Raw genomic sequence first — 22163 nt, forward strand, 5'->3', positions numbered from 1 at the left:
CACACACACACACACACACGTATATAGTTTAGTGATTTCTTTAGTGATCATTTAACACAGTTCAAAAATGCTCCAGTCACCCATTACTGAATATATATAGTGTGACAGTGGGTTACAGAATCCCATTTTAAAATGGAAAGATATAACATCTTCAGAATTTGCTGTGTTTGGTGTAAACAAAGTAGCCCCTTCAAGAGAATCTTAAAAATGCTGAGGTTCTGAGGGACAGTAGAGAAAGATTACACTTCTTTATTCTCTAGCTGAGATTAGTTTGTTTAGGCCAGTACTTTGAGGAAGATAGCCCCTCGGGTTGACGTGGTGTGGTGGTGTTATTTGCTGTCTTTATTTCGATGTTAGTGGTATTGTTTAAAAATAGCCATGTCTCCTGGCTCCAGTGGCATCTGCTTCTGACTGATTTTGCTTTCTTTGATTGTTGCTTATTCATGATTACAAACTGGAAGATGAATGAGGTCATTCTATAGAAGAGAGCGTGGCAAAGCTTTAAAAAGACAGTAGTTTGATGCTGAGTTCAGAATGTGAAGTTAGTGTCAGGATGATTTCTTTGGAAAACTACGTATTCATGTGTGAAGACTCAGATCACAGTTTAGCTAAGTGAATGAGACAATGCAGAGTTTGGAGGGGAAGTAAGAGGACTATATTCTTTTATGAGAAGTCTGAGGGATCTTTGGCTAGGAGGTGAATGTCATGAAATGGTACAGGTCAGAGTTCAAACACAGGTCAAACAACTCCTGGCTTATAGGAGAGAACACGTTTTCATTTGAGGATGCTAGCAATGGAAACTTAACTGAGTCTTTTTTGACACTTTCACATTTTACAACTTTTAAATTATAGGGCATTTTAGAATGTTCTTGTCTCCTTGGGTCCTCTACTGGCCTGAAGTTCCATCAAGGAGTAGAATACATTCAGCTTGATTATTATTGCATACCTATCCTGATACACGTTAGATGCTTGAGTCACTTTTGGATGAAAGGAAAATGAATGCACTTACGAGAAATACAGAAAATCTGGGAAGTACTCAGACAGGAATCATGAAAGTAAATTAAGTTTGAAAAGGAGAAACTAGAGTCTGAGACATTCCCATTTGGAGAAAAAGGGGTAGCATTTTGGTTTGGTAATATTGCTCTAGGAAATCTTGTTTAGAATTTCCAGTGTCTACATAAGGGAAAGGGAACTTAAATCAAGGAAAGAGGGATGATCCTCAAATGTAGGGAGGAACCCTGCATGATAGAGGAGAACATGACTGTAGGAGAAATGGTATATTTTTTAATCGTTCAAATCTTTTAAGACCATTTGTGATACTGGGGGGGGACAATTATCCTGAATTCTTAGGTGAATGGATTAAGATGATTCCTGGTAGTAAATGCAAATATTATTTTATTAAGAAGTTGTATATGTTAACTAGACAGTACACGGTGGTAATCATTTTGCAATATAAAAATGTTAAATTATTGTGTTATGTGCCTGAAACCAATATAATGTTAAATGTTACTTACATCTCAATTAAAAAAAAAACATCACATATATTTTAAAAAGTGACTTTAGCAGTATCTCATTCAATTTTAAACTTGCAAAATTTACCTAGACGTGATCTGGCTTGTATTGGTGGAATTGTTAATTTCTGCTCTGCCCTTGAATTGCCTCTTGTGAGATCCACATCTGTTTCCTTCTTCACTGGATAGGGTTACAGCATATGGAACATGATTTTTAGTAAAAGTGGCCCTTATTTTTTAAACATAATTTTATTTTATCTTGTATAGGTCAGGTATATACAGATAAAACAAAATATGCTGTTATTCTCTCAAAAGATGTAAATGATTATTAAATCTGCCTGGGGATCCGTTGCTGTTTTATTTTTCTGAGGGTGGGTGGGGAAGAGTACATAGAGTCAGGAGGGATCAGAATTCAATGTAATGTTTTTTTGACAGTGAAGGTTGTAAATGCTGGGGTATATTAATAAGCAAAAGCATAGCATATTTGAAGAGCTCTTTACTAATGGGATAGATTCTCAAGCTTCAAATCATTTGTGTGTGTCTTTTTATAATAATCATTTTTTAAAGGATTTTATTTTATTTTTTTGACAGACAGAGATCACAGGTAGGCAGAGAAGCAGGCAGAGGGAGCGGGGGCGGGGGGAGTAGGCTCTCTGCTGAGCAGAGAGCCCAATGCGGGGCTCCATTCCAGGACCCTGGGATCATGACCGGAGCAGAAGGCAGAGGCTTTAACCCACCAAGCCACCCAAGCGCCCTCATAATAATAATTTTAAAAAACCTCTTAATGCCAGGCAGGCACTATGCTTGTTGCTTTAGCTTTATCATTTCAAAATAACCCTGGAAAGTTTGCAAGTAAATTAGTGGGTTAGGTACTTTTTTTTTTTTTTTAAGATTTTTTTATTATTTATTTGACAGAGACCAAAGTAGGCAGAGAGGCAGGCGGGGGAGGAGGGGTGAAGCAGGCTCCCTGCCTAGCAGAGAGCCCGATGTGGGGCTCGATCCTAGGACCCTGGGATCATGACCTGAGTGGAAGGCAGAGGCTTTAACCCACTGAGCCATCCAGGTGCCCCAGTTAGGTACTTTAAATAATTATTTTTAAGGGACACCTGGGTGGGTTAAGCCTCTGCCTTGGGCTCAGGTCATGATCTCCGGGTCCTGGGATCCAGTCCAGCATTGGGGCACTCTGCTCACCGGAGAGTCTGCTTCTCCCTCTCCCCCATGTGTTCTCTCTCTTGCTCTCTCTCTCAAATAAATAAATAAAATCTTTTTTTTTTTTAAAGATTCTATTTATTTATTTGAGAGAGAGAGACAGTGAGAGAGAGCATGAGTGAGGAGAAGGTCAGAGGGAGAAGCAGACTCCCCATGGAGCTGGGAGCCCGATGCGGGACTCGATCCCGGGACTCCGGGATCATGACCTCAGCCGAAGGCAGTCGTCCAACCAACTGAGCCACCCAGGAGTCCCAATAAAATCTTTTAAAAAGTAAATTATTTTAAAATCTAAAATGGCTTCTTGATATAGTTTCTCTCCTCTAGGTCCTTACCTTCTCCCCATCTCCCTACCCCCCAGGTGAACATCTCCCATTGTAAGCATCTAAAGTTGCTTTCCTCTGTGGAATTCAAAGATGAGATTGTTGTTTTCCACAGGAACGTACACTGAGTACAGTCTGCTTCTTACCTTTATAATTCCTAGAAGAGGTGGAGTTCTTCTCATTTGTCTGGTTTCTAGCTAGGCGTTACGGGGTTGGGGAGAGCCAGAGAGACTTGGTCACCTTTCCTTCAGATTGCCTTGAGACTGCAAGCAGTGTGGAAGACTGTGATGTGGTGGGTGGGAAGGAATTTACAAGACTTGTTTCATGCCTCACAGGAAGTACATGTTTTTGTGGCTATCGCATCTGAATGACATGTTTCAGGTTAAAAGGTGTGGCGAGATTGTAAATGTCAGTTTTCATAGCATGTCTGAGCATGGCACATCAGGTGGGAGAGTTTAAAATTTCCTCCAGATTGTGGGTGATCCACCTGGGCAACATGTGGAAATGAGGATCCCATCTATGTGACAAGTCCCACCACAACACATTCTGTATTACCCTGCATGGTGGGAAAATCCTGTGTCTTCCCTTCGCTCCTCCTGCCTTCATTTAGGAAGTCTTACCTGTCAGTCTAGGATTAGGGATGTCTTAGCCAAGAAGCGCTGTGGGTGGTTATAGAAGGGACATTCTGTGGCAAAGACAAATGTGACTATGAGCATAGCGCAGTTGATTTTCCTTTTATTTATTAAGTTGTTGGGACAAGTAGGCATTAGGTACAACCAGGCATTGATTATCTTAACATCTGAATTGCTTAGGGACCTGCCTGTTGGGGAGACATCTTTTTTCTCAAGTCTGTCATCGCGAGGCACATCGGACTAGGAAGCCCTTTCCAGCTTCCAATCTTTCCGTTTGTTAGAAAACTTAACAAAGAGTCGTAATGTTGTTCTTTGAGTTTCCATTCTCCTGTGGTGTTTTTGCCCTCTGGCGACAAAAACAGTAAATCTGGTCTCATTTTAATACCAGCTTTCATATGTTTTTTGGGGGGGTGGGGGAACAGACCATGTTTTACCCACATCTTGTTTTTCTCACTAAATATCCAAAGCGGCCTCATTCACTATAACGTTTTCTAAGCTCTCTTTGGGAAAGACTCCATTTGAAATTTAGAAATAGGGTACTGACACAATGTACTGGGATGTGGTTTGAGCAGGGCTACCATTGGTAGAACAGAGAGCCGTTACATTAATTTAGAAGCCAGTCACCTTTTTTACTTATAAACTGAACTCTGATTCATCTGGGCATGTGTAATTCCATTTGTACTGGGATTCTTGATTGTTTTGTTAACTTCAAAGTAATGTGATATGCTGCCTTGATGAATAAAGGTCATGGGATTTCAGAGGAACTGCTGTGTTTGTTAGACCAACCCATGATTGTATATTTAGAAGCGATGAAATGTTTCTTGATAAGGAAAGACCACCTTGTGCCATCCCTCACACACATGCACAGTAATTCAACAGGTATGTATCGATTATGTGTTGAATACCAAAGACTGTGCAATGAGCTAGTAATAGAGATCTATATAAGATAAAGCTCACAGTCTAGTGGGAGAGGCAAATTCTTGTACAGATGAGTTCAGTACCTTTTTCTTACTCATAAAATGCAGTCCTGAGAGTTAGCCATGAACTTATTTTAACCTTTTAGAAAGCTCCTTCTAGCTTGTTTTTTTCCATCCTCTGAAACCAAAGAGAAAACAAAGCTAATAACCTATAGCATTTTGTGTTGCTTCCAAAAACATCCTCTTCACCTTTTAAGAAGCATATCCGAGTTCTGTTCTATCCAAAGGTATTGGGCAGGTTCACTCTAACTATAATCTAAGGTAACTGATATTAAAAAAAAAAAAAAAAGCACCATTTTACAGTTACACAGCAACCTGCAAAACATTTTCTCATTTGGTTCTCATAACAGTCTAAAATTACATTATTCATAAGTAGTGGCAGGGGGTAGTACAGAGAAGGTCTTTCCATACAACAGATGTATAGTCTTCGGAAAGACACCTTTAATACCTCTTCTTCTCTGTAGATATTAATCACTCTCTTTTCCATTAAGGTGCAATTGGCCCATTGGCAGGACGGAGTCCTCTGATAAATTTGGTTGGCTCACAGTTGAAAAAATGAAAACCTGAGCCCCACCAACTCAGACAGCCCCACCAACTCAAACATCTACAGAAACATCTGTAGATGTTTCCTGAGCTGACCATAGTTGGCCGGCCCCTGGTCCTGCTGCCATCTTGGATAGGTGCTCTGTCTCCAGTTTATTCCAGCCCACACTTGTCACAAATGCACCTGTGTACATTTTCACCCAGGCTTTCTTGGCCCAGGGATAGTTCCTGAGTAATAGGCACACCTTCAGAGGCAATTTTTAGGTTTCATGCATAATGTTTATAGAACTCAACTACTTCATTTTAGTAGAAAAAGAAAACAACTGTGTAGAGGCAATTCTTACATTCACTAAAATGACTAATTAAATAGGCTTTATCATGAAGAATAGCAAAATTATATATATATATATACCCCCATAATTTAGGGTCTTCATGATGCTATATTACTTTTATTTTTAGAATTCTTTTAGGTTAAAAATTATCTGACACTCAAAAATTGTTTTGACCTTGTTTGTATTATATGTAACACACATCCATTTTATGGCCTAATCTGATTAATACATCTGTTCTAGGTCACTGAAATGTTTGTGGAAATGTCTCTTGAAGTTTGGTAAGTACATTTATTTCATTGGGTGGAAAATATTGTGAGTGATCCACTGACTTATTTTAATTTTTAAAGGGTAAACTTTTAAAATATAAAATAATTCTGACACTTGTATAAAAAATGTATTAGACTTTGCTTTAGCTCTTCCCTGTTAGCTACTGCATTAAAAAATAATAATAAATGTAATATCTTTGCTTAATTTTCCTGTAGTTTGGTCTTATGTAATAGAGTTTAGGGCTTGTAAGGTCAATAATAAGAGCTTTTAGAGAGTTCTCCCTGAGGTTCATTTCCCACAGAAATGAACAATACGGTTATTTAAGTCTCTTTTTCATCGTTGATTCAGATAGATATTCAAAAACATGAAAGTAAACAGAAACAGGAAACTATAAAAAAGAAAAAATGAAAATTGAGACTGTTTTTGTATATGGAGATCAGCAGGACTGCAAGTAGTAAAGTTCCATGAAGCATTTTGCTCTTTCAAAGTTGTCTCCAAAAACATGTTGGGAAATTATTTATTTCCAAATGATGCATCTTAGAGGAGTCAGGCCTACCTGGAGAATTAGCCAGATCTAACGCTGAGTTCACTACATCCCACCTCCCTCAAACTCTCTGTGTCTCCTTGAACTTCCCTGTGAAAATGGGTTTTACCAAGGTAACTAGTACACCACATATATCAGTGTAATATTCTCCTATTGTGTGATTTGCCAAATGAATGAGGATGGATACATTGACATTGGGTTAGGTATTTCTTTCTCTTATTTTGGTTCCTATAACATGTTGATTGAGCTTAGTAAATTACTACATAAATTACCACTGTCCCTGAAGATACATCAGGAAGTATCAAAGGGCAGTCCAAGTAATTGAGTTGTGTTACTCTGCATTGTGTTGATTCTTGCTTCAAAGTAGTATATTTTATAGCATGAGATTAGAAAATTTTTTATTATTTGACAAGAAAGTCATGCTATTTGTCTTAATGGGAAATGGTTTTCAGTGCTATAATTAGGCCTATAGCATGTAAAAGAAATTCACTGTGACAAACCATAATTATCAAAAAAATGTAGGAAAAACTCAGCTAATTAAGATACATTGTCGAGAAGCAAGTTATTATACGTTTATAATGATCTTTAATCAAACTCTATTTTTACGTGTTCATTTGGTCTCTGAAATGGAAATGTTCTTTAAAGAAAAAGTCAACTTTCCATGGAATGTCTTCCATTAGATATAAAGTAAAATCAAGAAAGAAAATTAGAGTTAAAGATAATACATGAGGGGCTCCTGGTGGCTCAGTCAGTTAAGCATCTGCCTTTGGCTCAGGTCTTGATCCCAGGGTCCTAGGATTGAGCCCTGCTTAGAGCTCCCTGCTTGGCTGGGAGCCTGCTTTTCCCTCTCTCTGCCACTCCCCCTACTTGTGCTCTCTCACGCTCTCTCTGTCAAAAAAACAAAATCTTTGAAAAAAAAAAAAAGATAATACATGAAAGAGGAAATAAATGAACCAAACTTCTCTTACTATATTTATAAAATTACTCAATATGTTGAATTTTCTTTTACAGTTTATACTAATATCTTCTAAACATCTGTATTTATTGCTCAAAAAAAATCATACTCTTGGGCGCCTGGGTGGCTCATGGTCTGAAGGCAGCTCAGGTCATGATCTCAAGGTACTGGGATTTTGCCCTGCATTGGGCTATCTGCTTGGCAGGGAGCCTGCTTCCTCTCTCTGCCTGCCTCTCTGCCTACTTGTGACATCTCTCTCTCTGTTAAATAAATAAATAAAATCTTTTTTAAAATATTAAACTCCTTGTGCTTAATGTAAGATAGTGATCAGCATTGTATATTATAAGGAACATGAGTTCCAGAATGAGAAGTCCTAGTTTCAAATCTGCCTCTTGCTAATTATGTGAACAGCTGAAAGATTTTTAAACACTTTTTTACTCATTTGTAAAATAAGAAAGTGCATTATAAGCATATTGTGATGATTTAATGAGATGTCCTTTAGAAAAAGCATATATTATTTTATATAAATATGATATAGAAAAGTTTTCCACATGTGCACCACATGTTCATAGTAAAACTGTTTGTAATAGTTTAGAGAAATTAGAAGTAACCCCAATGTTCATAGATAAATAAATTATATTCTAATCATGGAAATACTCCATAATAGTAAAAATGTTTGAATTATTTCTATTTATATATCTATTTATATGAACTCAAAAACAAAATGTTTCATGGAGAAGAAATTACAGAATACATACAGTTGATACCATTTATTAAAAAAAAAACCTAAAAAACTGTAAAATGACTCTATAATTTAGAGATATAAATATATACTGTAAAATTATAAATTAATACCTTGGAATACTAAAGAGCAAGTCGAAGGTAGTGGTTACTCTTAGGAGCAGAAAAGGAAACACAATTGAGATGAGTTCACAGAGACAACTGTGTAGGTGAGATTTTTATTAAAATGGTTAGAAGGTACCCACCTAATATATTATAATAAAAAATAACAGAGAATTTATCCTAAGGCTTAACTTAAAAAACACTCATTCACTCTGATCTCTTTCCTCCTTGTTGCCTAAGCCTCATAATAGTCAAATTTAAAAACTGTGTAATCCATGTTTTAATATACTATACTGACCATTTTTATATTGGATAATGTGGTTAAATGATCTTTTCAAAAATTTTTTTTTAATTTTATTTATTTATTTATTTTTAAACATATAATATATTTTTATCCCCAGGGGTACAGGTCTGTGAATCACCAGGTTTTCATATTTCACAGCACTCACCATAGCACATACCCTCCCCAATGTCCATAACCCCACCCCCCTCTCCCAACCCCCCTCCTCCCATCAACACTCAGTTTGTTTTGTGAGATTAAGAGTCACTTATGGTTTGTCTCCCTCCCAATCACATCTTGTTTCATTTATTCTTCTCCCACCCCCTCAACCCCCCATGTTGCATCTCCTCTCCCTCATATCAGGGAGATCATATGATAGTTGTCTTTCTCCGATTGACTTATTTCGCTCAACATGATACCCTCTAGTTCCATCCACGTCGTCGCAAATGGCAAGATTTCATTTCTTTTGATGGCTGCATAGTGTTCCATTGTGTATATATACCACATCTTCTTTATCCATTCGTCTGTTGATGGACATCTAGGTTCTTTCCATAGTTTGGCTATTGTAGACATTGCTGCTATAAACATTCGGGTGCATGTGCCCTTTCAAATCACTACGTTTGTATCTTTAGGATAAATACCCAGTAGTGCAATTGCTGGGTCATAGGGTAGTTCTATTTTCAACTTTTTGAGGAACCTCCATGCTGTTTTCCAGAGTGGTTGCACCAGCTTGCATTCCCACCAACAGTGTAGGAGGGTTCCCCTTTCTCCGCATCCTCGCCAGCATCTGTCATTTCCTGACTTGTTAATTTTAGCCATTCTGACTGGTGTGAGGTGATATCTCATGGTGGTTTTGATTTGTATTTCCCTGATACCGAGTGATATGGAGCACTTTTTCATGTGTCTGTTGGCCATCTGGATGTCTTCTTTGCAGAAATGTCTGTTCATGTCCTCTGCCCATTTCTTGATTGGATTATTTGTTCTTTGGGTGTTGAGTTTGCTAAGTTCTTTATAGATTTTGCACACTAGCCCTTTATCTGACATGTCGTTTGCAAATATCTTCTCCCATTCTGTCAGTTGTCTTTTGGTTTTGTTAACTGTTTCCTTTGCTGTGCAAAAGCTTTTGATCTTGACAAAATCCCAATAGTTCATTTTTGCCCTTGCTTCCCTTGCCTTTGGTGATGTTCCTAGGAAGATGTTGCTGCGGCTGAGGTCGAAGAGGTTGCTGCCTGTGTTCTCCTCAAGGATTTTGATGGATTCCTTTCTCACATTGAGGTCCTTCATCCATTTTGAGTCTATTTTCGTGTGTGGTGTAAGGAAATGATCCAATTTCATTTTTCTGCATGTGGCTGTCCAATTTTCCCAACACCATTTATTGAAGAGGCTGTCTTTGTTCCATTGGACATTCTTTCCTCCTTTGTCGAAGATGAGTTGACCATAGAGTTGAGGGTCTATTTCTGGGCTCTCTATTCTGTTCCATTGATCTATGTGTCTGTTTTTGTGCCAGTACCATGCTGTCTTGATGATGACAGCTTTGTAATAGAACTTGAAGTCCGGAATTGTGATGCCACCAACTTTGGCTTTCTTTTTCAATATTGTTTTGGCTATTCGAGGTCTTTTCTGGTTCCATATAAATTTTAGGATTATTTGTTCCATTTCTTTGAAAAAAATGGATGGTACTTTGATAGGAATTGCATTAAATGTGTAGATTGCTTTAGGTAGCATAGACATTTTCACAATATTTATTCTTCCAATCCAGGCGCATGGAACATTTTTCCATTTCTTTGTGTCTTCCTCAATTTCTTTCATGAGTACTTTATAGTTTTCTGAGTATAGATTCTTAGTCTCTTTGGTTAGGTTTATTCCTAGGTATCTTATAGTTTTGGGTGCAATTGTAAATGGGATGGACTCCTTAATTTCTCATTCTTCTGTCTCGCTGTTGGTGTAGAGAAATGCAACTGATTTCTGTGCATTGATTTTATATCCTGACACTTTACTGAATTCCTGTACAAGTTCTAGCAGTTTTGGAGTGGAGTCTTTTGGGTTTTCCACATATAGTATCATATCATCTGTGAAGAGTGATAGTTTGACTTCTTCTTTGCTGATTTGGATGCCTTTAATTTCCTTTTGTTGTCTGATTGCTGAGGCTAGGACTTCTAGTACTATGTTGAATAGCAGTAGTGATAACAGACATCCCTGCTGTGTTCCTGACCTTAGCGGAAAAGCTTTCAGTTTTTCTCCATTGAGAATGATATTTGCGGTGGGTTTTTCATAGATGGCTTTGATAATATTGAGGTATATGCCCTCTATCCCTACACTTTGAAGAATTTTGATCAGGAAGGGATGCTGTACTTTGTCAAATGCTTTTTCAGCATCTATGGAGAGTATCATATGGTTCTTGTTCTTTCTTTTATTGATGTGTTGTATCACATTGATTGATTTGCAGATGTTGAACCAAACTTGCATCCCTGGAATAAATCCCACTTGGTCATGGTGAATAATCCTTTTAATGTACTGTTGAATCCTATTGGCTAGTATTTTGGTGAGAATTTTTGCATCTGTGTTCATCAAGGATATTGGTGTGTAGTTCTCTTTTTTGATGGGATCCTTGTCTGGTTTTGGGATCAAGGTGATGCTGGCCTCATAAAATGAGTTTGGAAGTTTTCCTTCCATTTCTATTTTTTGCAACAGTTTCAGGAGAATAGGAATTAGTTCTTCTTTAAATGTTTGGTAGAATTCCCCCGGGAAGCCGTCTGGCCCTGGGCTTTTGTTTGTTGGGAGATTTTTGATGACTGTTTCAATCTCTTTACTGGTTATGGGTCTGTTGAGGCTTTCTATTTCTTCCTGGTTCAGTTGTGGTAGTTTATATGTCTCTAGGAATGCATCCATTTCTTCCAGATTGTCAAATTTGCTGGTGTAGAGTTGCTCATAGTATGTTCTTATAATTGTCTGTATTTCTTTGGTGTTAGTTGTGATCTCTCCTCTCTCATTCATGATTTTATTTATTTGGGTCCTTTCTCTTTTCTTTTTGATAAGTCTGGCCAGGGGTTTATCGATCTTATTAATTCTTTCAAAGAACCAGCTCCTAGTTTCGTTGATTTGTTCTATTGTTTTTTTAGGTTTCTATTTCATTGATTTCTGCTCTGATCTTTATGATTTCTCTTCTCCTGCTGGGTTTAGGCTTTCTTTCTTGTTCTTTCTCCAGCTCCTTTAGGTGTAGGGTTAGGTTGTGTACCTGAGACCTTTCTTGTTTCTTGAGAAAGGCTTGTACCACTATATATTTTCCTCTCAGGACTGCCTTTGTTGTGTCCCACAGATTTTGAACCGTTGTGTTTTCATTATCATTTGTTTCCATGAATTTTTTCAATTCTTCTTTAATTTCCTGGTTGACCCATTCATTCTTTAGAAGGATGCTGTTTAGTCTCCATGTATTTGGGTTCTTTCCAAATTTCCTCTTGTTATTGAGTTCTAGCTTCAGAGCATTGTGGTCTGAAAATATGCAGGGAATGATTCCAATCTTTTGATAATGGTTGAGACCTGATTTAGGACCAAGGATGTGATCTATTCTGGAGAATGTTCCATGTGCACTAGAGAAGAATGTGTATTCTGTTGCTTTGGGATGAAATGTTCTGAATATATCTGTGATGTCCGTCTGTTCCAGTGTGTCATTTAAGGCCTTTATTTCCTTGTTGATCTTTTGCTTGGATGATCTGTCCATTTCAGTGAGGGGAGTGTTAAAGTCCCCTATGATTATTGTATTATTGTTGATGTGTTTCTTTGACTTTGTTATTAACTGGTTTATATAGATGGCTGCTCCCACGTTAGGGGCATAGATATTTAAAATTGGTAGATCTTCTTGTTGGACAGTTCCTTTGAGTATGATATAGTGTCCTTCCTCATCTCTTATTATAGTCTTTGGCTTAAAATCTAATTGAGATATAAGGATTGCCACTCCTGCTTTCTTCTGATGTCCATTAGCATGGTAAATTCTTTTCCACCCCCTCACTTTAAATCTCGAGGTGTCTTCGGGTTTAAAATGCGTTTCTTGTAGGCAACATATAGATGGGTTTTGTTTTTTTATGCATTCTGATACCCTATGTCTTTTGATTAGGGCATTTAGCCCATTAACATTCAGGGTAAGTATTGAGAGATATGAATTTAGTGCCATTGTATTGCCTGTAAGGTGACTGTTATTGTATATTGTCTCTGTTTCTTTCTGATCTACTACTTTTAGGGTCTCTCTTTGCTTAGAGACCCCTTTCAATATTTCCTGTAGAGCTGGTTTGGTGTTTGCAAATTCTTTCAGTTTTTGTTTGTCCTAGAAGCTTTTAATCTCTCCTTCTATTTTCAATGATAGCCTAGCTGGATATAGTATTCTTGGCTGCATGTTTTTCTCATTTAGTACTCTGAATATATCATGCCAGCTCTTTCTGGCCTGCCAGGTCTCTGTGGATAAGTCTGATGCCAATCTAATATTTTTACCATTGTACGTTACAGACTTCTTTTCCCGGGCTGCTTTCAGGATTTTCTCTTTGTCACTAAGACTTGTAAATTTGACTATTAGGTGACGGGGTGTGGACCTATTCTTATTGATTTTGAGGGGGGTTCTCTGAACCTCCTGGATTTTGATGCTTGTTCCCTTTGCCATATTGGGGAAATTCTCTCCAAGAATTCTCTCCAATATATCTTCTGCTCCCTTCTCCCTTTCCTCTTCTTCTGGAATCCCAATTATTCTAATGTTGTTTCGTCTTATGGTGTCACTTATCTCTCGAATTCTCCCCTCATGGTCCAGTAGCTGTTTGTCCCTCTTTTGCTCAGCTTCTTTATTCTCTGTCATTTGGTTTTCTATATCGCTAATTCTTTCTTCTGCCTCATTTATCCTAGCAGTGAGAGCCTCCATTTTTGATTGCACCTCATTAATAGCTTTTTTAATTTCAACCTGGTTAGATTTTAGTCTTTTATTTCTCCAGAAAGGGCTTTTATATCTCCCGAGAGGGTTTCTCTAATATCTTCCATGCCTTTTTTGAGCCCGGCTAGAACCTTGAGAATCGTCATTCTGAACTCTAGATCTGACATATTACCAATGTCTGTATTGATTAGGTCCCTAGCCTTTGGTACTGTCTCTTGTTCTTTTTTTTTGTGGTGAATTTTTCCGCCTTGTCATTTTGTCCAGATAAGAGTATATGAAGGAGCAAGTAAAATACTAGAAGGGTGGCAACAACCCCAGGAAAATATGCTTTAACCAAATCAGAAGAGATCCCAAATCGTGAGCGGGGAGAAAGGGGATAAAAAGTGGTTCAGATAGAAAAAAAAAAGAAGAAACAATTAAAAGAAGAAAATGAATAAAGAAACAATATAAAAAGGAAAAAATATATTAGATAAACTAGTTAAAAAACGTTAAAAAAGAAAAGGGTAAAAGTTTAAAAAATTTCGCAGATGAAGAGAAAAAAATTGAAAAAGAAAAAAAAATTAACTGCAAGGCTAAAGAATCATGGGGAGAAAGCCATGAGCTCCGGCTTTGCTTTCTCCTCCTCTGGAATTCCGCTGCTCTCCTTGGTATTGAAACTGCACTCCTTGGTAGGTGAATTTGGTCCTGGCTGGATTTCTTTTTGCTCTTCTGGGGGAGGGGCCTGTTGTAGTGATTCTCAAGCATCTTTGCCCCAGGCGGAGTTGCACCACCCTTACCTGGGCAGGTCTGAGTAATCCGCTCGGGTTCGCTTTCGGGAGCTTTTGTTCCCTGAGCGCTTTCCGTAGAGTTCCGGAGGGCGGGAATGAAGATGACGGCCTCCTGGTCTCCGGTCCGGAGGAGCCAAGAGCCCGGGGCCCCACTCCTCAGTGTGCCCTCAGAGAACAGCGCCAATTACTCCCATCACCCTGCCTCCGGCCGCGCTCCAAGCTGACCGAGCCTGCGACCGGTTCAAGGTAACCCCGAGCTGAGAGCTCACTCCTCGGCTCTTCTCTGTAGCCGGCTTCCCCGTTCTAATACCTGTAAGCTCTGCAACACTCAGACACCCCCAATCCTTCTGTGACCCTGCGGGATCTGAGGCCACGCTGACCCCGCGCGGGCTTCACCCCGGTTAAGCCTCTGGAGCGATGTCCCTCAGCAGAACAGACTTTTAAAAGTCCCGATTTTTGTGCTCCATTGCTCCGCCGCTTGCCGGGAGCCGGCCCCTCCCCCTGCGGTCTATCTTCCCGTCGCTTTGGATTCACTTCTCCGCCAGTCCTACCTTTCAGAAAGTGGTTGATTTTCTGTTTCTAGAATTGCAGTTCTTCTCTTCGATCTCCCGTTGGATTTGTAGGTGTTTGCAATCTTTAGATAAGCTATCTAGCTGATCTCCCGCTACCTGAAGTAGTCTCAGCCTGCTACTTCTCCGCCATCTTGACTCCTCTCCGATCTTTTCAAAATTTACAGTTACTTTTCTTTTTTTTTTTAAGATTTTATTTATTTACTTGACAGAGATCACAAATAGGCAGCGAGGCAGGTAGGGGGGTGCCGGGGAGGGGGGAAGCGGGCTCCCTGCCGAGCAGACAGCCCAATGCGGGCCTCGATCCCAGGACCCTGAGATCATGTCCTGAGTTGAAGGCAGAGGCCCAACCCACTGAGCCAGCCAGGAGCCCCTACAGTTACTTTTCTTAAAATAGATGTCCGGGATGCCTGGGTGGCTCAGTTGGTTAAGCAGCTGTCTTCGGCTCAGGTCATGATCCCAGCGTCCTGGGATCGAGTCCCGCATCGGGCTCCTTGCTTGGCGGGGAGCCTGCTTCTCCCTCTGCCTCTGCCTGCCATTCTGTCTGCTTGTGCTCGCTCGCTCTCCTCTCTCTGACAAATTAAAAAAAAAAAAAATTAAAAAAAAGAAAATAGATGTCCAAAAATAGAATTGCTCAAAGGGAATACACATTTTAATTATTTTTGGTGCTCATCACTGAACAACTTTCAAAAGTATTGTGCAAATTTTTATTCCCAAAATGAATATATGAGAACAGTGTTACTTTGCCTTTCCCACGTACTGGAAAATAAATACTTCAAAAGTTTCTTAAAAATTATTAATAATAGCAATATTTTAAAAATTTGCTAGTGAAACTATTCTGTTCTTTATTTTTAATCATATATGCTTTTTTTTGAGTTTTCCATATTTGTCCTTTGGGAAGTAGTAATTAAAATATTTGCAGTGATCAAATATCATTAGAGTACATAGCCCAGAGGCTACTGAGTGTCTTCTTCTGGTCTATACACCAAAAGAAGAAAGAAATACACTGGAAGAAATACATTGGAAGAAATACACTGAATTAGGGGTGCTTGGGGGACTCAATGGGTTAAGCATCTGCCTTCGGCTCAAGTCATGATCCCAGGGTACCCGGTTTGAGCCCCATGTCGGGCTCCCTACTCAGCAAGGAGCCTACTTCTTCCTCTGCCTCTCCCCCTGTTTGTGCTTTCTCTCTTTCTCTCTCTCAGATAAATAAATAAATAAAATCTTAAAAAAAAAAAAGAAATACACTGAATTAACAGAAATGATATTTAATTCATTCTAAAGGGAAGGACTCACTTTTATGAATAGTAAAGAGATAATATTTGTTTAGGAAACCTCTTGCTTTGTACATTTGGATTTCTTCACATCACAACATAGATTTCTAGGTTTTTTTGTTCTTTTTTTTTTTTAATTTCAGTAACTGGTTTTAGAATTCAGTATTGGACCTCATTTGTGAGGCATTGTTGCATTGTGGAAAATACATCACATATTTGCTCTGTGATCCTACCCTTTCAGAGCTTCAGTGTTTTTGATCAGTGATATGGAGTTATAAAAATAATATATTGTATAATAATGTGTAAGATTTACTCCCAATATTTCAACAGTGATACATACCTACATATCTAGTGTGGTTTCTGACATAGTACAGGGATCTGAGAAGTTGCTGCTGCCATTATTAGAAAGGAAGGCTGTACAACATAAGGGTCCCCAAATCCTCCAGCTCTTGGCTTATTTGTGGTTGTCTAAAGTTCTACCATTAGAAGTTCCTTTTGTGGTCACAGGGGGACATCTCTTAGACAAGGCATTTTATCAAAGATGGTATTTCTACAGGTGTGCTCCTCAGAACACAGACTCTTGGGAATGTTAGTGTTGCATCATGGAGAAGTGGGGGAGGGAGGGCCAAGGGAAGGCTTTCCTTATCACGTCAACATTGGAAATACTGTGCCAAACAGATCTAAACAGGTTTATTCTCTGAAGCACTTCCCAAAGTCTTGGCTATAAGATGAATTTATCAGGGGCTGTTTGTTTGCTTGTTTTTGTTTTTGTTTTTTTAAAAAACATCTCCTACTCTTATTTTCTGGAAACATGCCTTGGAACCTGCAGCTTTAAGCCAGCCATCATTTTATACTCTTATTTCACGTCCCTTTCTAGGAAATGGCTTGAGGAGAGCAATGAGCATACATCAGCGAAGGTACTGGGAACTGGGTGATTTCTAACAAGACTGCTGGGGACATTGGCTCATGACTTTCTGTTTCATACACAGTTCGTCCCCAGACCTCCGATTCAGTATGGCTCTGTGTGATCAGGAGAAAACTTTCAGACAACAGAGAAAAGAAAACATAAAGGAAAACATGAAGAAACTCCTGGGTCCAGAGAATAGTGAAGGTTTATATTCTACACGCGATGTGAGTAGGAAATGTTTCAAATGTTACTCCAATTTAATAGTCCCTGTCTCCCAAAGTGCACCCAAATATGGAAATATTGAGATTGATTGAGCGTTTTATCTTCAGCTTTTTAAGATAAGGTGTTTCGTAAATACAAATTCTTTGAGGAAGTGTGGTCCATATTTAGTAATATTGATCAGCTATAGTTTTAAAAAGATGACGCATAGGCATACTTATGCACAAACAAGATGTTTATTAGTAAGAAAAGTTTAGGTTCGGATTTAAAAGGATCGTTGAAATTTATTTTATTTTTATTGTTTTGTAATTGAAGTATAGTTGACATACAAGGTTATGTTAGTTCACCAAGTGTAGCTGTTACGTGTTACCATACAAAACGGTTACAGTACCGCTGACCATTTGATACTCCTCCTGCTGTACCTTTCATTTCCGTGATTTATTCATTCCATAGCTGGAAACCTATACCTCCCACCCCCTTCACCCCTTTTGCCCTTCCCTCAAACCCCCTCCCCCATGGGATCATTGAATGAACTTTTTCTTTTTTTAAAGATTTTATTTATTTGAGATAGAGAGAGAGAGCATGAGCAGGGGGAGGAACAGGCAGAGGGAGAAGCAGACTCACTGCTGAGCAAGGAGCCCAATGCAGGACTCGATCCCAGGAGCCTGGGATCATGACCTGAGCCAGACACAGATGGCTTAACTGCCTAAGCCACCCAGGGGTCCCTGTAACTGTTTCTTTGGTATTGATTTTCTTAGAAAGCTTCCTATGTCACATAAAAGTTACCTTAAATAAATCTGTATGCTTTTTTCCTGTTAACTTCTCTTGTCAGTTTAATTTTCAGACCCAGCCAGAGACCTTAAGAGGGTGGAGGAAAACCTTTCCCTCCCCTATAATGGGCAGGACCTCCTGGAATTGAAGACTGTTAGTCAGGCCTGGAAGAAGGAATGGGTTTGTTAGAAAAAGAAAAAAAGCAAGAAATAGATACTTCTGTTAATTCCTGGCCGTCAGTTTCATTTGCCAGATGCTCTTCTGCAATCCGTCATCCGTCCCTGCTCACCCCTCCCACCCCCCGTCCCTGCTCACCCCTCCCACCCCCGCTGCCTCACTGCTTTCCACTCATTTGCAACAATCATTTCTTTCACTCCCAGCTGCTGATACCCTCTGTTGTCGTCCTCACAGCTGAGATACCTGCCTCCTACTCAAAGAGAGGTCAACAGGCCTCAGATGATAGATCTTCCTTTCTTGCCTGAGGATTGCTGTGTTCCCTAAGTTACGCTATCCTTTGCTGCTTCCCTCTCGAATTCCGTGGAGGAAACAGCTCCTTCTCTTCCAAATGAAGACCAACAGCAGATACAGATTGCCAGCCCCGGCCAGGAGCCCCAGTATAGCAACTGTCTCAATTGTGCAGTCCTCCAAAGACCACTCCCCGCCTCCCTTCTCGTTTGCCTCTACCTCTTGGACCTTCCCTCCTCCTGTCTCTTCACTTCTCTCCTTGTGTTCCCAGACTTCTCCACGTTTCCGACACCTTCTCGTCCTCTTTCTTCACTTTCTCAGGCTTCTGACCTCAGGATTCTACTGCAGCTGCTTCACCAGTCCCCCGTACTAACAAGTGCAAAAGATCTTCCCCTGTCTCCCTGGACCCTGTCGGAGCAAATGATTCTGTCTCCCCACCTTGTGAAACATTCTCTGCCATTCACCGACTGCCTCCTCTTCACGTTTTCATCCTGCCTCTTCGGGGCCCTGTAGGAGATCCTCCCCTGTGCATTCTTTAAATAGAAGTGTTTTCTGTCTCCTCACTCTGCATTCTTCTTAAGAATTTTCTCTCCTGGGACACCTGGGTGGCTCAGTCAGTTAAACTTCTGCCTTTGACTCCGCTCATGATCCCAGGGTCCTGGGATCGAGTCCTGCATCAGGCTCCTTGCTTATCAGGGAGTCTGCTTCTCCCTCTCCCTCTGCTGCTCCCCCTGCTTGGGCTCTCTCCCTCACTCACTCTCTGTTAAATAAATCTAAATAAATCAACAAAATCTTTTTTTTTTTTTTTTTAAGAATTTTCACTCCCTTCCATGATGTCACAGCACCTGTGTCTGAAGAACTCCCCATGTAGATCATGGACTTAAAACCTCCCTTCTGAGCTTCAGAGCTGAACATTTATGCACCTGCTTGATTTCTTAACTGGCATCCCTCCCATCTAAAGGGAACTAAAAGGGAACACAACACCTCTGTTTTCTGTAGTTCCACCTCTGCCTATCCTCCCTCTCCCTACCTTCTGTTCACTCCCAAACCAGAGCTGAAAATCCTTCCACCATTCTCAGGATTGGCTTCCCAGCATCTCTCCAACTCCTGTTTTTTCCAGTTCACACCATGCTCCTTCGCTGGGTGCTGCCTCTTAGCTCCATGTCTCCTCAGAACCCTTCCCCAGCTGGTGCCTTTCTAGACACTGTTCCTTCTCCCTGTAGCGTGCTTCCTCTGTACCTGCCTTCTCCCCACCCCATCTGCTTTTCAGGTAGCTAGCACCCTCCCTTCCGTTCTTTAAGCAGTAGATATGTAGCTTCTTCTGAGACTGTCCCCCTCGCCACCTCCCCCTATGTCCCTTAGGTCTTGGTTATGTTCTCTGTGGCACAAATATGCGCATTATCTTCTCAGCATTGACGACACTCAGACTTAAAACATACTTATAGAGATACTCATTTAGTGTCTGTTTTCTCCAGTGGAATATAAGTTTTATGAAGACCAGGACAGTGTCTGTGTTATTTACATTCACATTCCCAGTACCTGGCCTGGCTCCTAGCACATGGTGGATGCTCAGTAAATCTTGTGTTGTGTGGGTCAGGGGACAGATTCAGGCAGTGGCTTGGTGCTACACCCAGGGGATGCCTTGGCTAGGGAGAGGGATCAGGGACTCAGAACTGAGGAACACAGTGTCGGGTTGTTAGGGAGGAGACGCAGGATGAGGAGGTTTGGATGAAAAGATCCCAGTTGGAACTGTTCCATGAGAAATGTAGGTGGGACACGTTGATCCAGATGCCCTGTTGGCCTTTGTCCTTAGGTTTTCCTTTTGCAAAGGGAAAGTTGCTGCTGCACCCCCCCACCACCCCCCACCCCGGTGCACTCCTCGTTCTGTGGAAAAAAGGAATCTTTCTGGGAAGATGAAACTTGGCCCAATATTCATACAAATTGGCTTTTCTGCAATGGGTAGAGACTGAAGTAATTATCTTTCTGTCTGGAATATTCTTCAAAAAATATTAAATTCATATTTTTGGAAGTCGTTCTTAGAATTCAAACTTTTACTGTAGTTGTTTTTGTTCGGTCTAGAGTTTTTTCTCTTATCCAAAATAATTACGTTAGATATATTCAGAACCACTCATTCCCACAATGCATGTGATAGTTTCCTATTTTTATGTTACTCCTCAGTCAGAGATCTCTTAAGCTCCCAACTCCCTTGCTCTCTGATGAGACTTCACTTTCTAGTCAGTTCTGGCTAATCGTCCTTATGGTATGAAGGACAGGCTGTCATGGCAGTTTGACAAAGAAAGAACAGTCCTGCTTAATTCTCGGTGCAGAGACTCTGCTTGTCCTGTTCCCAGTGTTCAACAAACAGACAACATCCAGCTTGGGACTTCAGTGTCAAATTAAAATGTTGAATAAATTTGGGCAGTATAAACCTGGACACATTCGTTCCTTTCTATGCTTCACTTGTGAAATGGAGACTGTGTCTCTTATTAGGTAAAAGGATAAGTACTAGCTTATAAGCTTCCAGCACAATCTGTAAAGGCACATAGTAGTTGCTCAATAAAATAGTGACTGTACTACTTGAGTGTTTCTGTCCTGCTGCATAACGCCCAAGGGCAATCATTGTCCAATTTAATAAAATCTTAGCTTTTCTGTCTGTTATAATGAATTAGTCAAATAGTTAAGGTGCCTCATAACCCAAGAATTTATTCTTTGAAGTACTAAGACTTTTAAAAATTGTATTCTCGGGATACCTGGGTGGTTCATTCGGTTAAGGATCTGCTTTTGGCTCAGGTCATGATTCCAGGGTCCAGGGACCGAGTCCCACATCAGGCTCCTTGCTCAGTGGGGAGCCTGCTTCTCCCTTTTCCTTTGCCTCTCCCCGCCACCTGCTTGTGCTTTCTCTCTCACTCTCTCTCCAATAAATAAATAAAATCTTTTTTAAAACTTTTTTTTATCATTGAGAATATATGTTTTTTTAATTTATCGATTTGAATCATTTGAAGAGAAGTCTTTCTAAAATATGTTACTCCTTGTCCAGACTGAACTGATCTGTGTGTTCTCGTGTCTGTTTCATTTTCAATCAGCTTCCATTTCTCCATACTTTATGTGTTTCCTTGAAGTCATTTCTTCAAACCACTCCTTTCTTTTTCAGCTTTAATAGTTGTGGAATTCAAATCTGATAAGCAAGCTTGTTGTTAGAACAGTATCTCTGATTAGTGTAATTTCTCTATGAATAGAGGCCTGGAATCTTTTCTGAGTAAGATCTGTAAGACTGTGTACATGGGGATTTGGGGGCATAGTTGAATTGTTTAGAAGTCATTCTTATAAATTTTCTTGTCTGAAAATAGCTTTTGGTCAGATGAAGTTTCCAGATTACAGTCGTATGCGAAGGGAAATACTAATCTGTTGTTTCTGTTCCCTAGTAACTGACCGTAACAAATCCAGGCTGGTTGGGGGACTAAAATCTGGAAGTGGAATAGTAGGGAAGCAAGAGAAGGGAATTCTACTTAAAACCTTCATCAGAGAATATAAGAGAAACGTGTTTCAAGGCAGACTATATGAAATAACTTCAGTTTAAACAGATAGATGCCTTTGGGTGAAGTATAAAGTGGACCTTAAACAATATACTTTATGAGTGCTAATCTGTATTTGTTTGTTATATAAATTAAGTGAAAGACTAGAGAAGAGAGCCCATCTGGGGACAGAGGAGGAGGCAGAACATAACAGTTCCTGAAGGAGGTAATAGAAGTCAGGCTTGAGTGGTCCGTGAGAATGTGTATTCCTTGTGTATGTTGTTTCCGTCTTCCAGAATATTCTCCCTCTTGCTTCTTACCTTCGTTGGGATGACAGAACTTTATACTATCAATTAT

At 39.8% G+C, this 22163-nt stretch overlaps 1 protein-coding gene across 2 annotated transcripts in view; it reads left to right on the forward strand.

The window, feature by feature from the left end:
* The window catches only part of PLA2G4A (phospholipase A2 group IVA), a 169895-nt gene that overhangs the window by 77404 nt on the left and 70328 nt on the right, over positions 1–22163 (forward strand). For both annotated transcript variants that reach the window (XM_047705424.1, XM_047705425.1), the window contains 2 exons: positions 5765–5802; positions 16922–17063. In XM_047705424.1, coding sequence (XP_047561380.1) covers positions 5765–5802; positions 16922–17063 — 180 coding nt within the window. The remainder of the gene's footprint in view (positions 1–5764; positions 5803–16921; positions 17064–22163) is intronic.

Source organism: Lutra lutra, chromosome 15 (genome assembly GCF_902655055.1).
Source record: "Lutra lutra chromosome 15, mLutLut1.2, whole genome shotgun sequence".
In the NCBI taxonomy this organism is placed as follows: Eukaryota; Metazoa; Chordata; class Mammalia; order Carnivora; family Mustelidae; genus Lutra; species Lutra lutra.